Genomic DNA, 24,853 nt, shown 5'->3' with positions numbered 1-24,853 from the left:
TTCTATGTACTTTAAATCCTTATGGATTTCTTAACCAATTGCTATGTATTTTATGATAATCTTCTATGACAAATTTTGAGAGAAGACTATGTCCTCAAATATAAACATAAATACAGAGATAAGAATTTTTAGGGAATGGCAACTTAGCAAAATAACAACAGATTTTTATGGACTCTTTTATATCCTCATTCATGAGGGTTTCAGCAGAAGTACAATACAAAAGTACAATATAAATCATAGAGTATCTTCATTATGAACAGTATTCAAACTCAAACAGAAAGAAGTGATACAATCATAATGTGTATCATCCCATGTCCTGAGGTATCATGCTGCAAAGAAAATTAGTTAATTAGACTTTATAAATTTCTTTGCAGAACTAGAAAAACTATAAAGCGTTTCCTTCTAAATTTATACATATAAGTACTATCCACATTACAATATTTTTCTAGAAAGTAAGAATAACACAAAATTAATACAGGTAGTTGTATATTACATGAAATAATTTGTAAAGCCAAGTGCCAATTTTCAGATACCTGACAATTTTATGATAAAAACAGTCATTAGAGTTATAAAAGTGTCTGATCACACAGTTTGAGCCAATAAACTGAAATCCAGGTCATGTGGTAGAATTTTATTTTAAAGCTTATATTCTCCATTGTTTAAATGATAGAAATTCCATATTTCAACATAGTATTTGATGAGTCGAAAAAAGCTTTGTGAAAATGTACATATGTTTGGTATACTATAGAAGTTTAAATTTAACTTATATTTTCAGATTCAGAATGTGGCTTCCTGAACTTGTAAAATGAATTTGTCTGTGGTCTTAATAAAATAATATAGCACTTTGGGGCATAAATGCAAAGAAGCAGCCCTGCACTGGAGGCCAAGATACAGAAAACTTCCACAGCAACCATAGTCTTTCCTTTGGTGCTGTGGTACACAGGGATGAAAGTGATCCAGACACTGCAGAACACCAGCATGCTGAATGTCAAGAGCTTGGCTTCATTGTATGTATCAGGCAGATTCCTGGACAAGAAAGCTACAGTGAAACTTGCTAGAGCAACAGAGCCCATGTATGCAAGGACACAGTAGAAGGCAATCACTGAACCTTTGTTGCAAACAATGATGATGCGGCCATGTGTCATGTGTACATCAGTTTCAACAAATGGAGGAGAAGTTCCCAGCCAGATTCCACAGAAAATCAGCTGAATCATGGTGCATACAAAAATTATGTATTTGGGTGCTCCTGACACAAGCAGCCACCTTATTCTTCCTGGGACAGTGATCTTGAATGCCAGTATTACAGTAATCGTTTTGGCCAAGACAGTAGAGGCAGCCACCGTGAATGCAATGGCAAATTCAGTCTGTTGCAGAATACAGATGAACATAGTGGGATGACCAATGTAAAGCAAGGAACAGATAAAACAAAATATGAGGGTAATTTGTAGGACAAAGCTGAGAGTTTGGTTATTGGCTTTGACTATGGGAGTTTCTCGGTGTTTCAGGAAGACACAGAGTACAATAGATGTAAGGACAGAGAAGCATAGAGCAAAGCCAGCCAGAGACTTTCCCAAGGGGTCTCTATAATCTAAAACATCCACAACTTTTTGGAGGCAGAGTGTTTGGTCTTCATTGGCATATTGATCTTCTGGACATTTCACACACTGATCCATGTCTAGTATAGGATGAGAAGTATTATCAGATATATTTATTTATTATCATTTACAAGATATACTGAATTAATGCATGGGGAAAAATCACAGCTAAATTAGATTTATGTCTTGTGGTATATGTAAGTTTAAATATGGAGCCTATATAGAATTTGTTCCAAATTGTACTGCTTATCGTCTTTATACAAGCTTTTGTTTATTATTATCTTATATATTCAAGATGTTTATAGTATGTTTCCAAAAATTCATACCATCCCATAATTTCCATGTTTTCACAATCACATATCTTAGATTGATCATTCTTAGAAAAAGACTTTTGTCATTAAATTATGCTCCATATTATGCAAAAAATAACTAATAATGGGCTGTGTCCATATATCTTATTGTTTATTGATGAGCAATCATTTCATTCTACATGTGTTCTCAAGTTGATGACAAATAAATTACCTACACTCCATATCTTTGAAAACGGTCTCTGGTCAACTTGTTCCTAAAACATTGTAACCCCTAAATATATTCCAAATATTTTTCCTTACACAAACACACAGATAAGTATTGTCCTTTCTGTATGAAAGGGACAGACACCACTAGAGTAAATCATAGTAAAAATTAAGAGTTTTAGAGTCATGTCCAATGCATATATGAACAAGATTGATTTCTCATTTAAATCTTAAATTTCCAAAAGAAGGAATTTAAAGATTGTATCAGTTAGTGAATAAAAATTTGATGTGAGTTCATATTTTTCATTTTCTAACATGATCACAAGTAAAACACATAAAATCTCAACAAAAGAGAATCTTAAAGATAAGCTGGGAGAAAACAAAAAGATTAAACTTAACAAAGTGTAGTAGGGAAAGACTATCAGGCAACAATCTTACATAGGGAACTAAAGACAACAAAGAAATATTGAAAGACTTTCCATGGAGTACAGATTACCCACTAATTTTCCTTGTATAACAAAATAGTCTTCTCCCAGAACACACAAGTAGTACTATACAGAATAATTTATTATAATTAGAAATATTTGTATACACAGAAAATCTTTGTATGCAACAGAAATGTAAAAGTTGGTCATAAATTTGAAAGGAAGAAACAATGATTTTGTAGGAAGGCTAGGGAAAGGCAAAATGATGTTATTGTATTACAGTCTCCCTAGTAAAAGTAGCAAATGAAAGTGATGATAATGTATAGGAAGGCAGAGACAGCATGAAAAATATAACATCCAAATTTTCTACATTTCAAAAATGAGATATTCAGTTTCATGAAAAAATTGACAAATTTTTCTAAAGCAAATTTTCCTCTAGTTTTTAAAATTTCTGTAAGATTTGATAGACCAATGATCCCAAGTTTCAGTATTTATTCAGAAATATCTACATAATATACTAGTTCTCAAAAAAATTCTTGACAGAATATACTACACAGAGGTTTGGAATATTTTTCTTTTTGTATCATTTTAACATTCACTATAAAGGGTTCAAGTTTTTTTTGTTTTGTTTTGTTTTGTTTTGTTTTGTTTTTGTTTTTGTTTTTCTTAATTTTAATTGAATCAAATTTGTCGAAGTGAATAGTGATGATCTTTTTCCAGTAATGTCTCTGTATTAAAAGATATATGTTCTGTTTCATTCTGTATTATCTATTTGACTGTATTGAAAAATGTTGTCTAAATTGGTGAGTAGAGGCATTAAAATACTCCAGATTTGTATTATATATATATAAAACATATATATATATATGTGTGTGTGTGTGTATAATATGTGTGTATTATAGAACCTGATTATTTTATATAGAATATATATATATATATATAATATTAGATAGATAGATAGATAGATAGATAGATAGATAGATAGATAGATAGATAGATAGATAGATAGATAGATTACCTGTTCAACTACTGTCCATGCTTACCAGAACTACTGGTAGGCTGTCTGTAGACTCTAGTCACCATCTCTATTACTTCATACATTATTTCCAGGTCTCAGTTAATATTGTAGCAAAATAACTAGACAGCTTTATTTCAAAACAGTCCATGCATCCTTTGGATCTAACAGACCATTACACTGGCCTTCCATTAACCATTAATGAACACTAGAAAGCCTTGCCCATGAACACACTAGTAGAGAAGGCAAAAGTCATATAAACCACACTCTGAATAAATAGAGATGAATCAGAAGCCATGGAGTAAAAACCCCATACAACCAAGACAAACCAGGAGTCAGCTAGTATACCAATAGTCAGGAAAATTTTGAATACCTAGATGCCAAAAATCAATAAAATCCAAGGCAATGAGTCTCCTACCATAGCAGGACCTGATCATCCAACATAACTAAAGAACAACAAGAATGCCATGGAAGTAAGTATAAATATGATGCTTAGAATGATCTTGGAAAAAAAAACTGAAAAATCACTTGAAGAAATTCAGGTGAACAGAAACAAACCACGAAATTAAGAAATGTGTCAATGAAAGCCAAGAAAACAGAAAGTAGTGGAGGAAATAAGTAATTATCCTAAAGAAGACTATGGAATAAACATTAAACTAATGAAGGAAACAAGTGAATGTTTTTTAGGCCTTGTCTTAGTCAGGGTTTCCATTCCTGGACAAAACATCATGACCAAGAAGCAAGTTGGGGAAGAAAGGGTTTATTCAGCTTACACTTTCCACATTGCTGTTGATCACCAAAGGATGCCAGGACTGGAACTCAAGCAGGTCAGGAAGCAGGAGCTGATGCATAGGCCATGGAGGGATGTCACTTACTGGCTTGCTTCCACTTGCGTGCTCAGCTAGCTCTCTTATAAAACCCAAGATTACCAGTCCAGAGATGGTAACACCCACAAGGGGACCTCTACCTTGATCACTAATTGAGAAAATGCCTTACAGCTGGATCTCATTGAGGTACTTCCCCAACAAAATCTCCTCTCTCTGTGATAACTCCAGCCTGTGTTAAGTTGACACACAATACCAGCCAGTACAATTGATGCCTTGTCAACTTGACACACAAACACATCACTATTAATCAGGAATAGAAACCCTGACTAATATAAATGGTACCAGCATAGTCGGGTATTCCTGTGACAACCTGATTAGGTTTGGGGGAGGACTGTGGAAGGATTTTGGAACTTTGGGTTAGATCCATTCAGTGTTAAGTGCTCTGTGGGATGTTGTGTAGTAGGTTGGAAGATAATGTTGAGAACAGTGCAGAAGATGGAGGCTTGACTCTTATCAAGGCCATTGCTGTTTTGATTGTGATGACTCTGTGGTTCTGGTTAGCTGGGGCTGAAGAATCTGCTGTGATTAACACAATACCAGAACTACTAAAGTGAAAACTTTGCATTACTGAGACTATTGATGCTGGTTAGCTGGAGCTAAGAAATTAGCAGTGATTAAGAGGAGACCATCATTGAGGTGACATCTTCTGGGAAGTGTTATCTGAGAGCACAGAGGCTGTGTTCCAGAGATAGGCAAAGTTGTACCCTGTGCTCTGTGTGGCTGGACTTGGCTGTAACCTCCTTCTGCCTAGGTAGGCTGGTTCAGAATTACTGCTAAAAGGATGTGCTGACAACATCAAGAAACTTGGCATGGCAGGGAATGTGTTTCCCTCTTTATAAGCTCAGACATTTTTATTAAACATTGGAACCTTGAACAGACTAGCATGTCTTGGTTTCTATTATTTCTCCTCGACCTGCCTAGGTTCCCTCTTCTCTTTCAGCTCCGGTTGCCTCCTAGGCTCAAACCCGGACGTGAGAGCCACATGCTGGCCCCAACAACTTGCAGTACCAATGTGAGACCTGGGAATGACAGAAGATGCTGGAAGAAACACTGCTGGTATGGAGCTCCGAAGATAAGAAAGAATTAGAAAATTTGTAGCGAGACAGGGAGAAGCAATGGGTAAAATGTTGCTAAGGGTGTGGTATGATCTGAGCTGGAACAGCACTGACCCACGATGGACCCGCTTAGGTTCTGCAGTGATATCAGGATCTAGGAACGCAGCAGGCATTCAGCTGCAGCTTTCAGAAGCTGCTTTTTAGGAGGGAGAAACAAAAGGGTTTGGATTATATAATCAGGTGGATGTCATCAGGCAGGAGGAAAGTGGATTTTGAAACTCTCCCAGAGGCAGAGAGAAATGTTGGGGGAAGTCCTGCCTTTTTTTTGCTCTAGCCCTTACAGCAGAACTTCTCTGCTCTCTTTGTGTTGTCTAACATCTAATGTCTGGTACACTGGTCTGTTCACATATTCAATTCATGTGTGTTCGTGGCTAGTCATCTGAATGACTGAATGTTCTGTGTATCATGTTGAAAAATAAAGATGGCTAAAACTTTATCTGCTGGTTCAGCAAGAGAATGGCTACTTGCTTTAGTCAGGGTCAGGCACAACAGGAGGGCCCCTGCTGGAAAAACTGGTTTTTGTTGTTGTTGTTGTTGTTATTGTTTTGTTGTTTTTGGTTTTTTGTTTGTTTTTTGTTTGTTTGTGTGTTTTTGTTTTTGTTTTTGTTTTTTTAAAGAAAGGAAGTCTGCAGCCTCTTGGATTTGGGGCAAAAAAGCTGATAGATGTTTTTTTCCTAAGATAATTCTCTGCAATCATGATTACTGCATTTAGCTAATGACAAAGTGCTTTTTATGTTATAATTATAGCTAGAAAAATTAAAATTCTCTGATTGGTCTAAGTGCAGCCACTTCATTTGTTTTTTTACTGGTAATATGCTCTGTGTGTCTTCACAAGAGTATCAGCTCATAAGTTATTGGTTAGGATTAAATAATTGTAACATTGGTAACAGAAGGCTAGCCTTAAATTGGCAACTCGGGAGTCTTTTCTAAGTTTATAAAAGGTCAATCAGACTGTAGAATTTATCAGGACTTTGCGATTTGACATGCCTACTTTATATAAAGTTATTATATATTTAGAAGTTTGTTTTTTTGTGTCTGGATAAATTGTAATGGGTTTGCTTCTAATGAGCTTGTAATCACTGGAAAATTTTGCTTCTAGGTGTGGCTTAAATAGATTCACCTCATGTAGAAAAATTCTGATGGTCTCTCCTTCAATACAAGAAGCTAAGAGTTTGAATCTTTCAGTGTATATTGTTCTCTAAGTGGAAAGTATTTTATTAGCTAATGCCTCTCAAGGGAAGTTTACTCTAAATCCTTACTTTCACACAAGGAGCTTTTAAGTCCTGTAGAGTAGTTGTTGCTCCAGAAAAGATTCAGAGGCAATATCTTTTTAATACTTAGGGTTTTAGTTATACTATAAAAGGCTTTGCAGAAAATAAAGAAAGCTTTTATAGTTGTTATCAATTATAATCAATGGTAATTAAATATTAGCTGTCCATTTTAGTTAATGTTTATTTAATGTGCCCAAGGCATTTCTTTAGCAGGCTGCATTGCATATTAGAGGCAAGTTGGTGAATTCTTCTGACATTGGAGACTCTCCACAGATACTTAAAAGTTACACTCATACAGGCATTTATCAAAGCCTAGGAAAGAGGGAGGTTGTGGTGTTGCATTATTAGTAACAAGGTATGCTAGAGCAGAACCCCCTGGTGCTAGCTTTCACAAGGCTCACAGGGGTAGCATTAATTTGACTAGGGTGTGAAATCCTCACCTTTCATTAAGCTGACCCTAAGGAGATCCGATTTATCTTTACTGTAAACATTTATCTGGTTCCTGTAAGTCCTTTTGAAGTCATTCCTTTGTTTCATGTCAAGTAACTTCAATGTACTTTGCCTGCTGGAACTTCCTACCCCCTTTATTTACTGTATTATTTGGCAAGAAGAAACATTATTGTAAAGTCATTTTTGTTATCCTCCTAGCCAATAGTTGGCCCACGTGGAGCCAGCCAGCTGGTGGCTGTTGGGAGGCAGGTTCTTGGGGCATGGAGCTTTCCCTGAGCGTTGGTGGCATGATAGCCACTAGAAAGCAGGCACCTTTGTAGCTAACTCAGGGTAAGGCCGCACCCACCATTGCCCCCATGAACCTCTACCTGTCCCCGCCCAGGATAGCCATATTAATCCCGCTAAGACTCGGGGTGCTCTGCCACCCTCACTTGGGCTTTCTGGCCTACAACAGTTTGGGCTGCCGTCAGCCTCTTCTGCCTGATAGGAAGGCTGAGGAAGGGCAAGGCCTAGGTGGCTTTCACATCAAAACACAGTTTCAGCATCCTATAAAGGCCGCTGTGGTGCTAACAAAGAATAAGATAAATTCCAATAGTTTGGGATAACTATAACAAAAAATGTGTCTTAAGAACCTAAGTGTCTGTTCCTTGTTCCAAACAGCAATTAATTTGGTTATTACAGAATATTAATAATTGACCTATTACATACCATCATTTTAAATAATAAAAGATACGTTAAAAATTGTTTTTATGCATGCTTCTGTATCTTCTATAAATTCATGCATGCATACATACTATTTACTGTGTTTAAAAACAGCCCTTCTATGGGAGAAAAGTGTATGTGAATTGGATCACATGCTTATTCCTTTGAGTTTCCTCCTGCTTCAGCACAGATAATAAATTGTGTGCTATAGATAGTGTTTTAAAATGTTGAATAATCAAGCTTTAATTTGTATATGAATAGTCAATATTATATCTCAAAGCTTACAGTTGCTTAAAATTGTTCATCCCTCAGATACTATAAATTCTCAAATTTGCAATGGTTTATGCATACATAACTCATAAGAAGAAATGCTGTTCTTTTAAGAAGACTGTTTTTGGACAGTTAAGAATTTGTCCTGGGTTATCTGAACAAGACCCCTTAAGCCAATGACATGCTAGATTTATATCTCAGGCAGATTACAGGCCTTACATAAGAATAATCTCATTCTTTATATATTCAAAACAGTTATGGTTTAAGACAATATTTTGGTATTCTTGGAAAATGTGCATGTCAAATTGTAAATAATTTTTTTTTGCTCAGTGTCCTCAGTTACTACTTGTTTCCACATAATAGTGTTAATTCTTGAGGACTTATACTTAATAAATTGCTGCAAATAAATGCTCTTATTTCTGAATAAATTATACACATGCACTATTAATAACTTTTCAAGCTTCTAGTTACAACCGCTCTTCAAGAGAAACAATTGAAAGTGCAATTAGTCACTGCCAATGTTACATTAATACTGACTATAACAGTTAAGTATTTGAAGTGTTTTGTCAACAAATTATTAATTCTTAAGGAGAAGGTATTGTGGAACTCTAAAACTTTAGTTTCTTAAAAGACAAAGAAAGGGGAAATTATATCTCTGTGCATATTATTTAGTGCATTCCTGTGCACATTATTTAAATCATACTCTTATTTTAGAATTTTGAAATTTGGATGTCAAAGAACTTAATAAATGCCTTATAATGTCTTAAAAGGATCTACTTATTGGCATATAGCTTGATCCTGAATAGCTACCTTATTAGGAAAGTGAAAAGCATAGGTTTTCTCCCCAGAACACTGTAGAAGCATGATGGCTAATTCATGTGACAAGCTGACAGGTGGGTTTGCTCAGTGCCCTGACTGTAGTGACAAGGAAGCTGAATTGGGTACATGTTTTCGACCCACCTTCTTGCCATTTTTCCAGTTTGGACAATATATATTTAAAGCCTTGTTTCAAGCTTTAAACCTTATGGTAAAAAGAACATCAGAGACTGTGTAATCTGCCTTAGAAAGATTAGTCATATAAAAAGAGTTATAGTGATTCTTCTCTTTCCCTCATGTGACCAGTTATTCTAACTCAATCTTAGACTGGTCTAGTAATAATTCCAGTGTTAGAGATTCATATTGAAGATAGCTAAATATTCTTAACTATCTAACAATGTTATTTGGAGCACAGCCTCCTCTCCCAGAAAGATTACAGTCTTTCTGTGATTCTCAAAGCCAGCTCCCCCACACTGGGAGCTCAAGGTCTAGCTTGGTCATTGTTAATTTGCAACTAAATGGAGTACCTGGACATTTCCAAAGAAGCTTTTATACTGTTGCTTTTCACTGTTCCACCTTTGTTTCTCAAGCATGTCAGCCAAGCCGTTCAGCCTAACTGCAGCAGGTCTATAGCCTTGCCCACAAAAGCACAGGTGGCAGTTATTAATCTTCATCAAGAAGCATTCTAAGTACATATTGTGGCCTTTGTCTGAATTGGGAATAAGGTGTGCTATGAGGCCAGTTAGTCAATGATGGGCAACCAGATTTCAGAGCCATATCAATATAATTGCATGTACCTCTGTCTTATATTGTGAAATATAACACAAAGTAACTGCATGTAGCCTCCACAACAGAATGTGATGGTTTGGGAAAATCTGAGATCCTAAAACAGGCATGGCCACCAGCCACCATAACTCCCAGGCAAGACTATAGAGCATAAAGACGTTTTATGCCTCAGTCCAGTTTTCTTTAATAATATTTAAAGAGGGGAAAATGTACCTTCAGTCTAGGCAGGCTCATTCAGACCATGTGCCACTGAGGCAGGGACACCTGCTGTGTTGCTTCTCTGACTAAACCAGTTTCCTTTGATGTGACACAGCCTGCCACCTGCCTTGAGGCCAAACAGGTTCTCCAAGATTTTCCCGAGTTAACTACAACCTGTAAATCTGGTGAATTACTGCTAAAAGACTGTGCTGACAACAAGAAACATGGTGTGGCAGGGAATGGGTTTCCCTCTTTACAAGCGCATACTTTTTATTAAACATTAGAACCTTGAACAGACTAGCATGAATTGGTTTCTATTATTTCTCAACCCACCAAGATTCCTTCTTCTCTTTCAGCTCCAGTTGCCTCCCAGGCTCGAACCCAGACATGAGAGCTGCAGGCAGGCTCCAACACTTGGCACTGTGTAAGAGTCACCAAGGTGGTACTGGTTTTGAAGGCATGAAAGGGTCATGAACAACAGCTGAGTATTAGCACTATAAGAGGCCATGGAAGGCCATTGGTGAAGGTGCAGCCTCAGTTGCAATTGACAACAGTGTTTTGCAGATGACAGTACCATGAGATGACCACAAAGAACAGCAGCAGCAGCAGCAGTGGAGTACAGGTATCTGGAGCCTAGAAAACAAGGTGTGTGCTACAAAGTGCAGAGCTGGAGAAGTGACCTAAGCCCTTGGAAGAATACAGAAGATTATGAGTGGATCCCAGACATTGGACAGTTGGAGTTTGATTTTTCTTTTGATTGTAACTGTGTCCTGATGTTTTTCCCTTTTAAAGAAAGTATTTAGTGGAGACCACAGTTAAGAGACTTTTAATTGTAAAAAGACTTTGGATTTTAAAAGAGATTGGATATTTTAAAGAGATTGAAATTTTAAGAATTTGCAAATACTGTGGAATTTTTAAAGTTATTTAGATCTTGAGGATGAATAAGAAAGTAATGATTGAGGATTACTAGTGAAGTTTTTGTGTTTTAAGTTGATAAAGTGTCAATTATACTGGCTAGTTTTGTGTGAACTTGACACAAGCTGTAGTTATCACAGAGAAAGGAGCTTCAGTTGAGGAAATGCCTCAATGAGATCCAGCTGTAAGGCATTTTCTCAATTAGGAAAGGAGGAAAGTCCCTTGTTGGTAGAACCATCTGTGGGCTGGTAGTCTTGTTTCTATAAGAGAGCAGGCTGAGCAAGCTAGGGGAAGCAAGCCAGTAAGTAATACCCCTCCATGGCCTCTGTATCAGCTACTGCTTCCTGACCTGGTTGAGTTCCAGTCCTGATTTCCTTTGATGATCAACAGCAATGTGGAAAATGTAAGCTAAATAAACACTTTCCTCCCCACCTTGCTTCTTGGTCATGATGTTTGTGCAGGAATAGAAACCCTGACTAAGACAGACATGGAAAAGGAAAGAGAATCAGAAAGAAAACACAATCTGAGGAAATATCTGGAATAATATATTTAGGAATGCAAACATGACAAGCTTCACCAATAAAATATAAAAGATTGAAGAGAGAATCTCAAGTATAGAGACATAGTGAAAGTAAGAGAAGGAATATACCTAATGGACTTAACGGATATCCACAGAACATTTCGGGCTGGTGAACCCTAAAATCAAACAATATAACTTCTTCTCAGAAACTCAGGGTACCTTCTCAAAAAAATGACCATATAATCATACACAAAACTAGCCTCAACCAATACAAGAAAATTGAAGTAAGCTTATGAATCCTATCAGATTAGCACATACCAATGCTGCCCTTCAACAACATCAAAACAACATGAAGCCCACATATACTTGGAAGCTGAACTACTCAATGATAAATTGATCAAGAAATAAATAAAGAAAATAATTAAAGAATTTTTAGAATATAATGAAAATGAAAGCAAAACATACCCAAATTTATGGGCCACAATTAAAGCAGTGGTAAGTGGAAAATTTGTAGAAGTGAGTATTTCCAAACAGTATTTGGAGAGACCATAACCTAGCAGCTTACAGCAAATTGGAAATCTCAAGAACAAAAAGAAGCAAATATGCCTAAGAGGAGTAGACAATAGGTAATAATAAAACTCAGGGCTGAAGTTAACCAAGAAGAAACAAAGAGATCTACTCAAAAAAATTAACAAAACCAGGAGCTGGTTTTTTGAGAAAATCAACAAGATAGATAAACCCTTAGCCAGACTAAACAGAGGGAACAGGACAAGTATCCTAATTAACAAAATCAGAAATGAAAATGGAGACATAACAGAAACTGAAGAAATTTTAAAAATTACCAACCACTTATAAAAAAGCCTTTACTCAATAAAACTGGAAAATCTATATTAAATGGATGATATTCTAGAAAAAGATCTTGAACCACCCTACATCTAAGAGAGGGCTAACATCTAATATATACAGAGAAATCAAGTTGTTGGACTTCAGAAAACCAAATAACCCTATTAAAATGGGCTACAGAGCTAAAGAGAGAATTCTCAACTGAGGAATCTCGAATTGCTGCGAAGCACTTAAAGAAGAGCTTGCTGTTAGGCACCTGATACAGTCTCATGAGAGGCTCTGCCAGAGCCTGGCAACAATAGAGGTAGATGCTTGCAGACATCCAGTGGACTGAGGAGGTGGTTCCTAGGGGGGAATTTAGAAAAAGGACTGATGGAGCTGAAGGGGTTTGCAAACCATACAAAGAACAACAATATCTACCAACCAGAAACCCCAGAGCTCCCAGTAACTAAAAAAAAACAACTGTAGAGTACACATGGAGGGATCCATGGCTCCTATCACATATGTAGTAGAGGATGACTTTGTTGGACATCACTGGGAGAAGAGGCTCTTGTTTATGAGAAAGCGCAATGCCCTTCCAGGAAGGAAGTACTAAGCATTAAAGAATTGACTTCTTTTTCAGCAACTCACACAGTTTTCTCCAAAATCTACCTACTCTGAAACAAGGCAAATCACAAAAGATTATGGAAAATTTAAATAACTCACTACATGCTAGCAGATCACATGTATTAATGATGGGCATCATATTAAAAAAAAAAGCTTACAAACTCATGGGGAAAAAAAACTCTTAGTTCAATGAAATGATGGATCAAGAAAAAAATAAAAAAAAATGAAGACTTTTGAGAATACAATGAAGATATATACATGACAATCTCAAATATATGGGACATGATGAAAGTTCTACTTAATGAATAGTTAATAGCTCTAAGTATTTACTTAAGAAATTGGAGAGATAATGACAGAAAGAATTTAGAAAATATAGATTTTAATAAATTCAAAAAGATAGGCTGACCTTTATCCAACCAATGAAAAGATCATAGAAAACACATCCAAAATAGTAAATGAATAGGTAGATAAATAAATAATAAAAAGAGGAAATAGCAGACATTTAAGTGAATTATTAGAGTACACTTTAAAATCTAGCACTCCCCCAAATCTAATACAATCTAATAAAATGATTATTTTTCTGATGTGTAATAACAAATGGAAGTCATGGCCAGACAAGCAATTTACATAGACCAACATCCACCATTGAAATAGAACCACTCATTTAAATACTCACAACCTCAACAAATTGGCCTTTGTCAAAATTAGTTTTAGGTAAAAATTCAACCAGAATTTCAAAAACTAACACCAGTACATCTCAAATTATTCCACAAAATAGATACAGAAGGATCATTTCCCAGTTCATTTTCTGAATCTCTAGTTACCCTAACACACAAACTATATAAAAATTCAATAGAGAAAAGGAATTATAGATTAATTTCTCTAACAAATAAACATGCAAAATTATTCAATAAAATACTTGCAAATCAAATTCAAGAACACATCAAAAAGATTATCCACCTCTTCATGATAAATACTTGTGTAATTCCTAATGCAAGAAACATACCTAAAGATTCTAAAGACAATTAAAAGCAAGTGCATAGCCAAGATAAATACTGACATAATTCCTAATTCAAGAAACACACCTAAAGATTCTAAAGACAATTTGTAACAAGGTTATAGCCAAGTAAGTGTGGATGCCTCAGTCCCTCTTAGAAAGAGGAACAAAAGCCAGGCATGGTGGCACACACCTTTAATCCCAGTACGGGGGAGGCAGAGGCAGGTGGATTTCTGAGTTCGAGGCCAGCCTGGTCTACAAAGTGAGTTCCAGGACAGCCAGAGCTATACAGAAAAACCCTGTCTTGAAAAAAAAAAACAAAAAAAACAAAACAAAACAAAAAAGAAAAAAACAAAAACAAAAAATAAACCAAAAAAACAAAAAAAGCAAAAAAACAAAAAACTTGAAATAGTCAAGCCATGAATCTTATGTACTCTTATATAAGTAGACATTAGCCATATATTTCAGCATAACCATGCTGCAATCCACTGACCAAAGAAACTGAGTAATAAGGAAGTTCCAAATGAGGATGTACAAATATTGCAAATATTACATGGAAGATGCAACTAAATAGTCTTAGGAATTTGGAGATAGGGTAAGGGATACAGGGATGTTGAGAAATTATGGGGAGAGGGGTTGGAGAGGCCTGGGAGTGAGAATGGAAATTGGTGAGTGGCTGCTCTGGGATTATCTGGAGGCCTTGGAAGAGAGAGGATACAGGGAATATACAATGATGACCCTAACTGAGATTCTAAGCAGAATGGGATATAGAAACCTAACTGGCTACCTGATGTAATTAGGCACAACTTGTAGAAGAAGGAAAGGGAAATCAATCCACTCAGGGAATACTTCAAACAAATATTGTGATGCTTATTGGCAGCAATAAAGATGAAGCAGAGTCTGTGGGAATTGCCAACCAATGGTTTTCCCAAGATCTATGATGGAGCCAATGTCTTCCACTATTAATAGTACTGTTTTGCTTGCAAATAGGAAAGGAGTATAACTCCTGAGAGGCTTCATATAGCATCAAAAGGAAATAGATGAAGAAACTCACAAGAAATATCAGGATGAGTTTAGCAAGTATTCTAGGAAGTAGACATTGGTAAGCTAGAAGTGTCAAGGACACTACAAGAACACCTATAGAGTCAAATAACCAGGCCCTCTAGGAACTCACTGAGACTAGATTGCCAACTGTGGAGTATGCCTTGGCTGGAACTAGGCTCATTACACATAAATAGCAAAGGTACAGCTTGGTCTTCATCTGGGTCCTGTCACAAGTGGAGCAAAATCTATTTCCATCTTTGTGCCCTGTCATTGGATTTTTTTCCCCTACTTGGGCTGCCACTCTGAGCCTCAGCACTAGTCCTACCTTGAACAGATAACACATGGTGGAGCAGTATCCAAGGGGATGCTGCCCTTCTCAAATGGGAAGGCAAGAGTGTATTAAGGGGATGAATTTTTAAATATGGAACTGGTGAAACAGAAGGAATGGAGGCTGTGGTTAGAATGTAAAATGAATAAAAGATAAAGTACTAAAAAAGGAATAGCATTCATGTATTTAACACAATTGAAAAGAACAAACATGTCATAATGCAGTAATCATTCATATTCTATAAAGTATTCAGGAAAAATATTGTGTTCCCATGCTCTAGAATAAGGATACAAAATATATTTCAAGAGAGAGAAAGAGAGAGAGAGAGAGAGAGAGAGAGAGAGAGAGAGAGAGAGAGAGAGAGTTTATAATTTTGAATAACAGTATTTCTGAAGAATATTATTCCTTAACATGATGTATCTTTTCTTTTCAACATAGAACTTTTGAGAACTATGTTAAATATGGGAGAAAAAATCAATCTGATTATTTTGATAAATAATAACCTTACTTGTCATGTTTGAAATTTCATTTTCTGGGCAGGGGTTACAAACAAAACAGCAGATGTCCTTTTCTTCCTGAGGGGATTTTCTGAGTCCTGGTGTGCAAGGCATACTACATATTGAGGGCAGAATCTGTGAAAAAAATAATACGTATTACAAAAATAAGGACAATATCCTAATGAAAAAACAACCAGTGATAAACACAACAGAGATCCACTGAAAGACCTCATTTAACATACATATACCATATTAAATTTTACTGTTTTGATTTTTACAGAAAAAAATGTATGAATGTATGATGATTTATATATTAAGAAACATTAGAAAAGAGTATAGGAATAAGAAAGAGAGAATATCTAGGACAGTATAAAGTAATTCAATAAATGAAGAAATACCAAGTATTTATTCCATGGCAAAGCAAAAGTAGAACATATTTTAGGGAATCATGCTACATGTTAAGGATTAAAATTATGACTAAATTACCTGATCCATATCTGTAGCCCACTCCATCATTTCCTTAGACATATATAGCTGTTGACCACTTGGAAGATAACCTGAAAATCTTCCTATTTTCATTTTAAGTCCATAATATTTTTGGAAATTTTGGATATAGAAAATGTCATACTCTATATCCTGTTTTAAATTCTGGTTCATGTTGACTAGGTCTCCAGCAGGATTTACAGATTTTAAGGTCTTCAGAATAGAGAACATCTAAAACACATTGTCATTTTAGTTTCAATTAGGCTTACACATTATAATAGAAAGTATTAGGTTTAGAAAAATCCTAATTATTATTATCCTTTCAAAAAATCTAATACCAGAAGTATTCAGTACTAAAGACGAAAATAAATTTAATGTAGATGTAAAGTCACTTTATTAACTAATACAATTTTCTTTCTGGATTTGATGTTCTAAAACCTTTACTCCTGATTTTTCTGTTTGAAGAGTAATGACATATTCTCTGTGTTTTAACTGCCAATAGTGTTATTTGATCACAGGTAATGGAATGGAAATTATTAAGTGAAATTAATGGAAAAGTACTTAATATTCTTTGGGATCCATTTAGTAAATTGATCAGCAACTTTTGAATAACATAAAAGAGTAGTCATTTTCTTATTGTTATTTAGGAATTTCATGGGAAAAATTAATACATGAGTCACATATGTGTTTTAAATATCTGGACAAAAATTCATGACTTAGATTGTGAATGCTGACTTCCATACCAGTGTTGGCTCTCTCATAATTTATGACACTAACATGATCTGCCACCTATGCAATAATAGAGTACAAAACTATGTACATTTATGGGTCAAATTACTTATTGACATGGTTTTAGACCATGCTTTTCTCTTAAAGAACTCAAACCATATAAATGCCATTTAGTATAAGACTAATTACCTTCCAAGAATCAAATTCCAGTTCCCTTCCAGCATTTGTTGACCATGTGTCTACTTGTTGCAGAAGCATCTTATGCACTGAGTGGGCCACAGCATGCATAGCATTGTATAAGTTATAGGATATATCACTCATGGCCATTCCAATTGGTGTCATGAATAACCATTTAAATACAGTTTTGATTGGACAATTCTTCAGCTTCTTACAATTAGACGGTGGCAAAGAACATGTAAAATATGTCCACCACAGTTTGGCAAGGGAAAATTCACTACTGTAGTTTGAAGGGTGTACTGTTTGGATAAATTTTTCAAAACCAGATATTTCAGATTGCTGGTGTGAAAAAATGAAACTCCCTGTGGAGGAGTATAGCAAAAAAATCTCCTATAACTGTGATCATATCAAATTGTGACACACTAACCCAGATTCTCCAAATGCCTTCAGATTTCCACATAATTAGGGTAAACTGTATGGGAGAGTCTTTGTCTCCATAAACTATCACAACTGTTGCTGATGACATTGTAATTTTGTTATAATTCATACGAAACTCTTTAAGGGCCATGAACTTCTCAGTTTGGATAATAATCGCAACTGATAAACAGACAATGTGTTTTTGCATTTCTCCTCTCAATTCAGAAAGGAATTGAATTCCATGGTCATCATTGGTAAGGATCGCTCCTATCCAGTTCCATCTAAAATGAACAACTAGGGACACCATGGCTAGAGGTAGAGATGTGTTTTTGGGAGATATCTGGTAAAGATGAGGAAATTGTTCATTATCATTCAGAAGAAGATGAAAATGACCACAGTAAAGCTGAAAAATACAGAACATAGGCAACATTATGAACATGATGGAATGCAGAGGGATTCATGTAACATTGGAGTGTGCTTGAGCAAAGTGTATTCATCTAATTATTACAATTATATCCAACTCCTTGCTATTCTCTAAACTAGTGAAAATATACTAAGTCTTCTGGTATAACATTTCACAATACTGCTCTCTCCCACTCCCACTTATGATAAAGTTATTTTGTTTGGCACAAAACATATCTGTGTATTTGTGCTTGATAGATCATAATAAACATAAGCCCTTTATTTGCCTTTTAAACTGCCTTCATACTGTGGTGAGAAAGTATTTCCTTAAAATTATTTTACCTTGACTTACCTCAGGAATTCTAGAGATATATAGTAATGGTCCAAGACTTGTAGATACTCCCCATTTTGGTGTTGTAAGTACAATTAAATATTTTCTATGATTTCTGCAGTAGTAATTAGGAATAAATTCCTCACTTTTGAATGCCAAACCAGTTCCACCATACAATTCTAGGCCACATTCAATATTAACTAGCAGAGAAATGTTGGGTAAAATATGGCCATTCTTATTTATTTCTTCCATGGCAAGATAAACAGAGAAAATTAAATGGTTTGTCTTGGGTGTCACCCTGAAAACAGAGAAGTAGAGAATATAATTTCTTAGCCAGGCACGGTGACACATACCTTTAATCCCAGCACTTGGGAGGCAGAGGCAGGCAGATTTCTGAGTTCAAGTTCATCCTGCTCTACAGAGTGAGTTCTAGGACAGCCAGAGATACACAGAGAAAACCTGCCATGAATAACAAAACAAAAAGAAAAAAACACAACAACAAAAAACTAATAATTTCTAAAACTGTACAAGCACAAGCCAGAAAAAAATCCTAGCATATAGAGAGGAATTCAGCACAATAACCACACAGTTATGTACTGGTTTTAACTGACAGGAAAGTGAATATAGCATAAATTTACATTAAATTCTCTAAATACTTACAAAATAAAATTCTGGCGTTTTATACAGCCTACGAACACAAATCATAAGGCTATCAGGAGCCTTCTTCTCCTTGTTCATAATGATGGCATATGATAAATTTAGAGGTAATCTGAGAAAATATGATCACAATGCACTTTCCCCTATAATTCACAGTTCTCTAACCTTAATGATGTTACTCACAAATACCTTAAACACAACTTTAAAAATTTTACTAGTAGGTATTTAGGCAGAATATCTATTTATGCTACCAATACTATATCCACACAACATTCCCACTTGAGATTATCAATTGTATTAAGTTTTGTTGTATCTCTACCATCATGGATATGTCTTTGAGAATCCTAAATTATTAACATTGGTCTAATATTATATTGCTTTCAAGGAGATCAAAAAACAATGTAGGTGCAATGGTAATCCTATACTTTACTTTTAAAAATAACCCTCTTATTCAACTGTGCTCTTGTGTTTATAGTTATGATATAAAATCCAAGTATTGGTGACAAATTAACAGTGAATAACCATACAACAATCTCTTTTGTGTAGGCACAATATAGGATGAGAAACATACATTATTTTGGAAACATATCTGCTATGTAATATACAAAACTTTATAGGAAGTTATATGCAATAATTAAACTGTGATACACACACACACACACACACACACACACACACACACACACACACACACATATTTGTCAATGACTATGACCAGAGAAAATCTTAAAAACTGTGTCATGTAACCACCCAAAGATATTTTCTATTTAAAACGTTATTTTCTGTTGTTAAAGTCTAGATAAGAAATTCTTGCCTTGATATTTTTTATTAATAGCAAGTAAGAAGTAATTAAAACCTTTCTCTAGACCTCTCTCATTCTTCACCACGTGAAAACAAATACAGTGAAAATTCGTGCAGTTTAAATTGTTAGAGTGCTAGACATTAAACTTCATATACTATTTTAAAAAGAACACTCAGACATCTTGTCTCATTAGCTAGAAAAATTTTAAATTAAATAAAATTAATTACAAAAAACCCAACCCTTTCCTTGACATATATGACAAGGATTATCTGAAACAATATCTAGCTGAGAAGGCATACGGGGGATGTGCAAATGTGTTTCTGAAGGTTTTATACCTCAAATATCTAAAGTTCCCCTTCATTCTTTCTCATCTCCATCTGAACATTTGGAATTCTGGCTCAACCCTCCCACCCTACATTTTACCATGAACATTGACTTTTATTATTTAATACTCACTTTCTCTATTATATCAACCCAGTTCTTCTAAATATTTTCTTAAATGTAATCCAAACTCACAAATATTCATTATCTCCAATTTTCTTTTATTCTGATATATTCTATTGAAAAGTTAATAGGATCTTTTTCTAAAAATATCAATGTCACTATACTAATCTCTGTCTCTCTGTCTCTGTCTGTCTTTCACTCTCTGTCTCTCACTCTCTGTCTCTGTCTCTATCTCTGTCTCTGTCTCTCTCTTTCTCTCTCTCTCTCTCTCTCTCTCTCTCTCTCTCTCTCTCTCTCTCACACACACACACACACACACACACACATATATATATATATATATATTCATGATGCAATTTTTAACATGATATTGAAAGTTTGAAATGTTATTGTTTTATTAGATATTTTCTTTATTTTCATTTCAAATGCTATCCGAGAGCCTCACAAGAGACAGCTATATCAGGGTACTTTCAGCAAAATCTTGCTGGCATATGCAATAGTGTCTGTGTTTGGTGGCTGATTATGTGATGGGTCCCTGGGTGGGGTAGTCTCTGGATGGTCCATATTTTCATCTTAGCACCAAACTTGGTCTCTGAAACTCCTTCCATGGGTATTTTGTTCCCTATTTAAAAAGGAAGGAAGTATCCACACGTTGGTCTTCCTTCTTCTTGATTTTCTTGTATTTTGCAAATTATATCTTGTGTATGCTAAGTTTCTGGGCTAACACCCACTTATCAGTGAGTGAATATCAAGTGACTTTTTTTGTGACTGGATTACCTCACTCAGGATGATATCCTCCAGATACATCCATTTGCCAAGAATTTCATAAATTCATTGTTTTTAATAGCTGAGTAGTACTTAATTGAGTAAAGGCACCACATTTTCTGTATCCATTCCTCTGTTGAGGGACATCTGGGTTCTTTCCAGCTTCTGGCTATTATAAATATGGCTGCTATGAACATAGTGGAGCATTTGTCCTTACTACCAGGTGGAACATTTTCTGGGTATATGCCCAGGAGAGGTATTACTGGATCTTCCAGTAGTACTATGTCCAATTTTCTGAAAACCGCCAGACTGACTTTGAGAGTGCCTGGACAACCTTGCAATTCCACCAAAAATGAAGGAGTGTTCCTTTCTCCACATCCTTGCCAGCATCTGCTGTCACCTGAATTTTTGATCTTAGCCATTCTCACTGGCATGAGGTGGAATCTCAGGGTTGTTTTGATTTGCATTCCGCTGATGGTTAATGATGTTGAACATTTTTTCATGTCCTTCTTGGTCCTTCGGTATTCCTCAGTTGAGAATTCTTTGTTTAGCTCTGTACCCCATTTTTAATGGGGTTATTTCAATTTCTGGAGTCCAGCTTCTTGAGATCTTTGTATACATTGGATGTTAGTCCCTTATCAGATTTAGGATTGGTTAAAAAGTCTTTCCCAATCTGTTGGTGGCCTTTTGGTCTTATTGACAATGTCTTTTGCCTTACAGAAGCTTTTCAATTTTATGAGATCTCATTTGTCAATTCTTGATCTTACATTACAAGCCATTGCTGTTCTGTTTAGGATTTTTTCCCCTCTGCCCATACATTCGAGGCTTTTCTCCACGTCTCCTCTATAAATTTCAGTGTCTCTGGTTTTATGTGGAGGTCTTTGATCCCCTTAGACTTGAGCTTTGTACAATGAGAGAAGAATGGATCAATTTTCATTCTTCTACATGATAACTGCCAGTTGTGCGAGTACCATTTGCTGAAAATGCTGTCTTTTTTCCACTGAGTAGCTTTAGCTCCCTTGTCAAAGATTAAGTGACCATAGGTGTGTGGATTCATTTCTGGGTCTTCAATTCTATTCCATTGATCTACCTGTCTGTAGCTGTACCAGTATCATGCAGTTTTTATCGCAATTGCTCTGTAGTAGAGCTTGAGGTCAGGCATGGTGATTCCACCAGTGGTTCCTTCATTGTTGAGAAAAGTTTTTGCTATCCTAGGTTTTTTTGTTATTCCAGATGAATTTGCAAATTGCCTTTTCTAACTCAGTGAAGAATTAAGTTAAAATTTTGATTGGGGATTGTATTGAATCTGTAGATTGCTTTTGGCAAGACCATTTTTGATAAATGTTCTACAACATTGCAGAGAAATTTTCACAATTTCTTTAACTGAAATCTCAAGTAGAGTAATCCCATTTAAAAAGATATTACATAAAATGTATATCAATATATAAAGTACACTCAATCCTCATTAATCCAAACACATTCAATATTATTACAAAAAGAGAAATAAATTTAAATGTTGAATGAGTTTATTAAATGAAAATATACAGTAATAATGAGAAATAAAATTTTGAAATGTGTAAATGACAGTGTTGGTAATGGAAAATTCTGTACCCATAGTACTGCTCTCTCAAATTTTATCAGGAATCACAGCCAACATATTTTATTCTGGCACTCAAAACATAGAAATAGAAAGTCATAGCCTGTATGGGCATCTTCACTTGTAAGAAATTAACAAATTATCTTCTGGAATAGGGAGATGCTTCATATGTTTCTAATTGATAACTTTTCATAAGTTTCTGAAATTGTTAATACAAAAAATATGTTACAATGTTTTGAAACAGAATGTAAAATAAAGGAAAGAGAAAATTCTCCTTGTGAGAAAATATTTCTCCCAATATTGACTTCTTCTGCAGGAGTCATATGCCATAAAAATTTAAAATTATGATAGATAGATTATTTGAATAAAATCTGTATATCACACAATCTGTAATACATTTAACTAAAACTGAGAGCAAATTTCCAAATGGCAGATGTACAGAACTTGGGAATCCATTATGACAGATGAAATATTAGGAGACTAATAAAGACCAGTTTATTGTAGTCTCTATGAAATAAGCCAAAAGCAATGCTTGTTCCAATATTCTTAGGTAAATCCCAAGACACAATAAGTTGGAAACTGGCAAATTAAGGGTGTCTTTCTAATAGCAAGGTCAATACTGTGGGTTATTTATTCAGGATCTACTGAGAAGATGTGACTCACAGTGAAAAACAATAGTGTACACATAAAACAATCAGAATTGGGAAAATATCCAGAATTGAAACAAAATAAATTTTGGTTATCTCCTAGAAATAAATAGCCAGAGGAACACATGGTCTACATCCCAGCATCTCTAGAATGCTTTGTCTCCTATGATAAAGTAAAATATGTAAATGAATTATGCACTTACTGCTTGTCTAGATTCCAACTGAAATAATCATTCTTCACATAACCTTGCTTTGTGGAAATAGAAAAGAAACAATAACTTTATCTCCTAGATCATTCTCAGTTTCTTTTATTCTCCAAAAGCATCTGGGGTCACTCAAATGACAAAAAATAATGGAAATCTTCAGAAACCAGAAGACAGAGATCAAAGAGAACATATCTTTCATTTCAGCAAGATATCTGCCTGAGCAAAATGCATCATATACAGTAAGATAGACAGAAACTTGTGTATTAATATTGTGTGAACCCATCCAGTTGCCACTACTTATTACTGTACTTACTTCTAAAGGACAAATGTACTTTTCTTAGCAATTTACTTTTCAGTTCCTTGTTTGCCTCTGGAGGATTCTTAAGCACTCTCTGGCCTTGGGCTTGGCATCTGAGTTCATCTGTTCAGGTAACAAATAAGGGGTATAACTTTCTGCATGATTATCCTTTTCTTCCATATTACTTATGTTTACATAAATATCAGTAGAAATATCAGGCATGATTCCTCTTGGGCAAATTTTCTAACAATCCTAGTTCATCAAACCAGTTTTCTGATGAACATTTGAAACACATAACTAAGATTACATCAGCTGTTCCAAATGAGCTTTACTAGAAATTATGTCAAAGACTCTAACTCAATTCAATTGAACTCAGTAATAAACATAACAATATCATGCAATGCCTGCATGTGACCCCAGCACTTATGGATATTGATTTTATAAGGTTTCTTTTAGTGTATATTCCTCTTCCTCTAATTCATATCTATAAATTGAATTACTTTTGGGTCATTTTTATGGAAGAATGAGTAATTTCAAGAAAATATTTTCTTAATCTTAGTTTATAAGAGTTGATTTTGTAGGGTATTTAAGGCTAGTAAAATTTTGCTTTAATTTTTCTTTAGGAAATGTTAAAAAACAAGTTGAGTGCATAGAATATCATTCTTGAATAACTTCAAATTTTATTAACATTAATTTTTAAGCCGGGCGTGGTGACCCACGCCTTTAATCCCAGCACTTGGGAGGCAGAGGCAGGCAGATTTCTGAGTTCGAGGCCAGCCTGGTCTACAGAGTGAGTTCCAGGACAGCCAGGTCTATACAGAGAAACCCTGTCTCGAAAAACCAAAAAAAAAAAAAAAAACCCATTAATTTTTATATTGATTAAGAATTCCAGTCTCTTATAACTTAAGAGCTATTTGCATAATGATTCATCATTACAAAGCACATAAGCCCTAGATTATATTCAGTTTAAATTAACATTTAAAGTTAGTTATAAATATTTTTGTTATTCATCTTCTGTGGTAGTTTCCTTTATGGGAGATTTTGTGAGGGGTATATATAAGCAACAGGAAGCAAAAATTATCCCTGAAAGGACTGAAAAATCT

General features: G+C 35.1%; 1 protein-coding gene across 1 annotated transcript; it reads right to left on the bottom strand.

Annotated features, from left to right (window-relative positions):
- Positions 1 to 758: 758 nt before the first annotated feature.
- On the bottom strand, positions 759 to 23,651 carry LOC110287964 (vomeronasal type-2 receptor 116-like). Its single transcript, XM_021154439.2, is given in 8 exon segments — positions 759 to 1,675; positions 15,807 to 15,930; positions 16,282 to 16,509; positions 17,197 to 17,568; positions 17,570 to 18,004; positions 18,356 to 18,632; positions 23,450 to 23,522; positions 23,525 to 23,651. Coding segments are annotated over 8 exon segments (2,553 nt in total).
- Between the last annotated feature and the right edge of the window lie 1,202 nt (positions 23,652 to 24,853).

This window comes from Mus caroli, unplaced genomic scaffold, assembly GCF_978045245.1.
Source record: "Mus caroli unplaced genomic scaffold, Mus_caroli_1 scaffold_8, whole genome shotgun sequence".
NCBI classification, from domain to species: domain Eukaryota; kingdom Metazoa; phylum Chordata; class Mammalia; order Rodentia; family Muridae; genus Mus; species Mus caroli.
The sequence above is the reverse complement of the archived record's forward strand: the minus strand, read 5'-3'. Positions and strand labels throughout refer to the sequence as shown.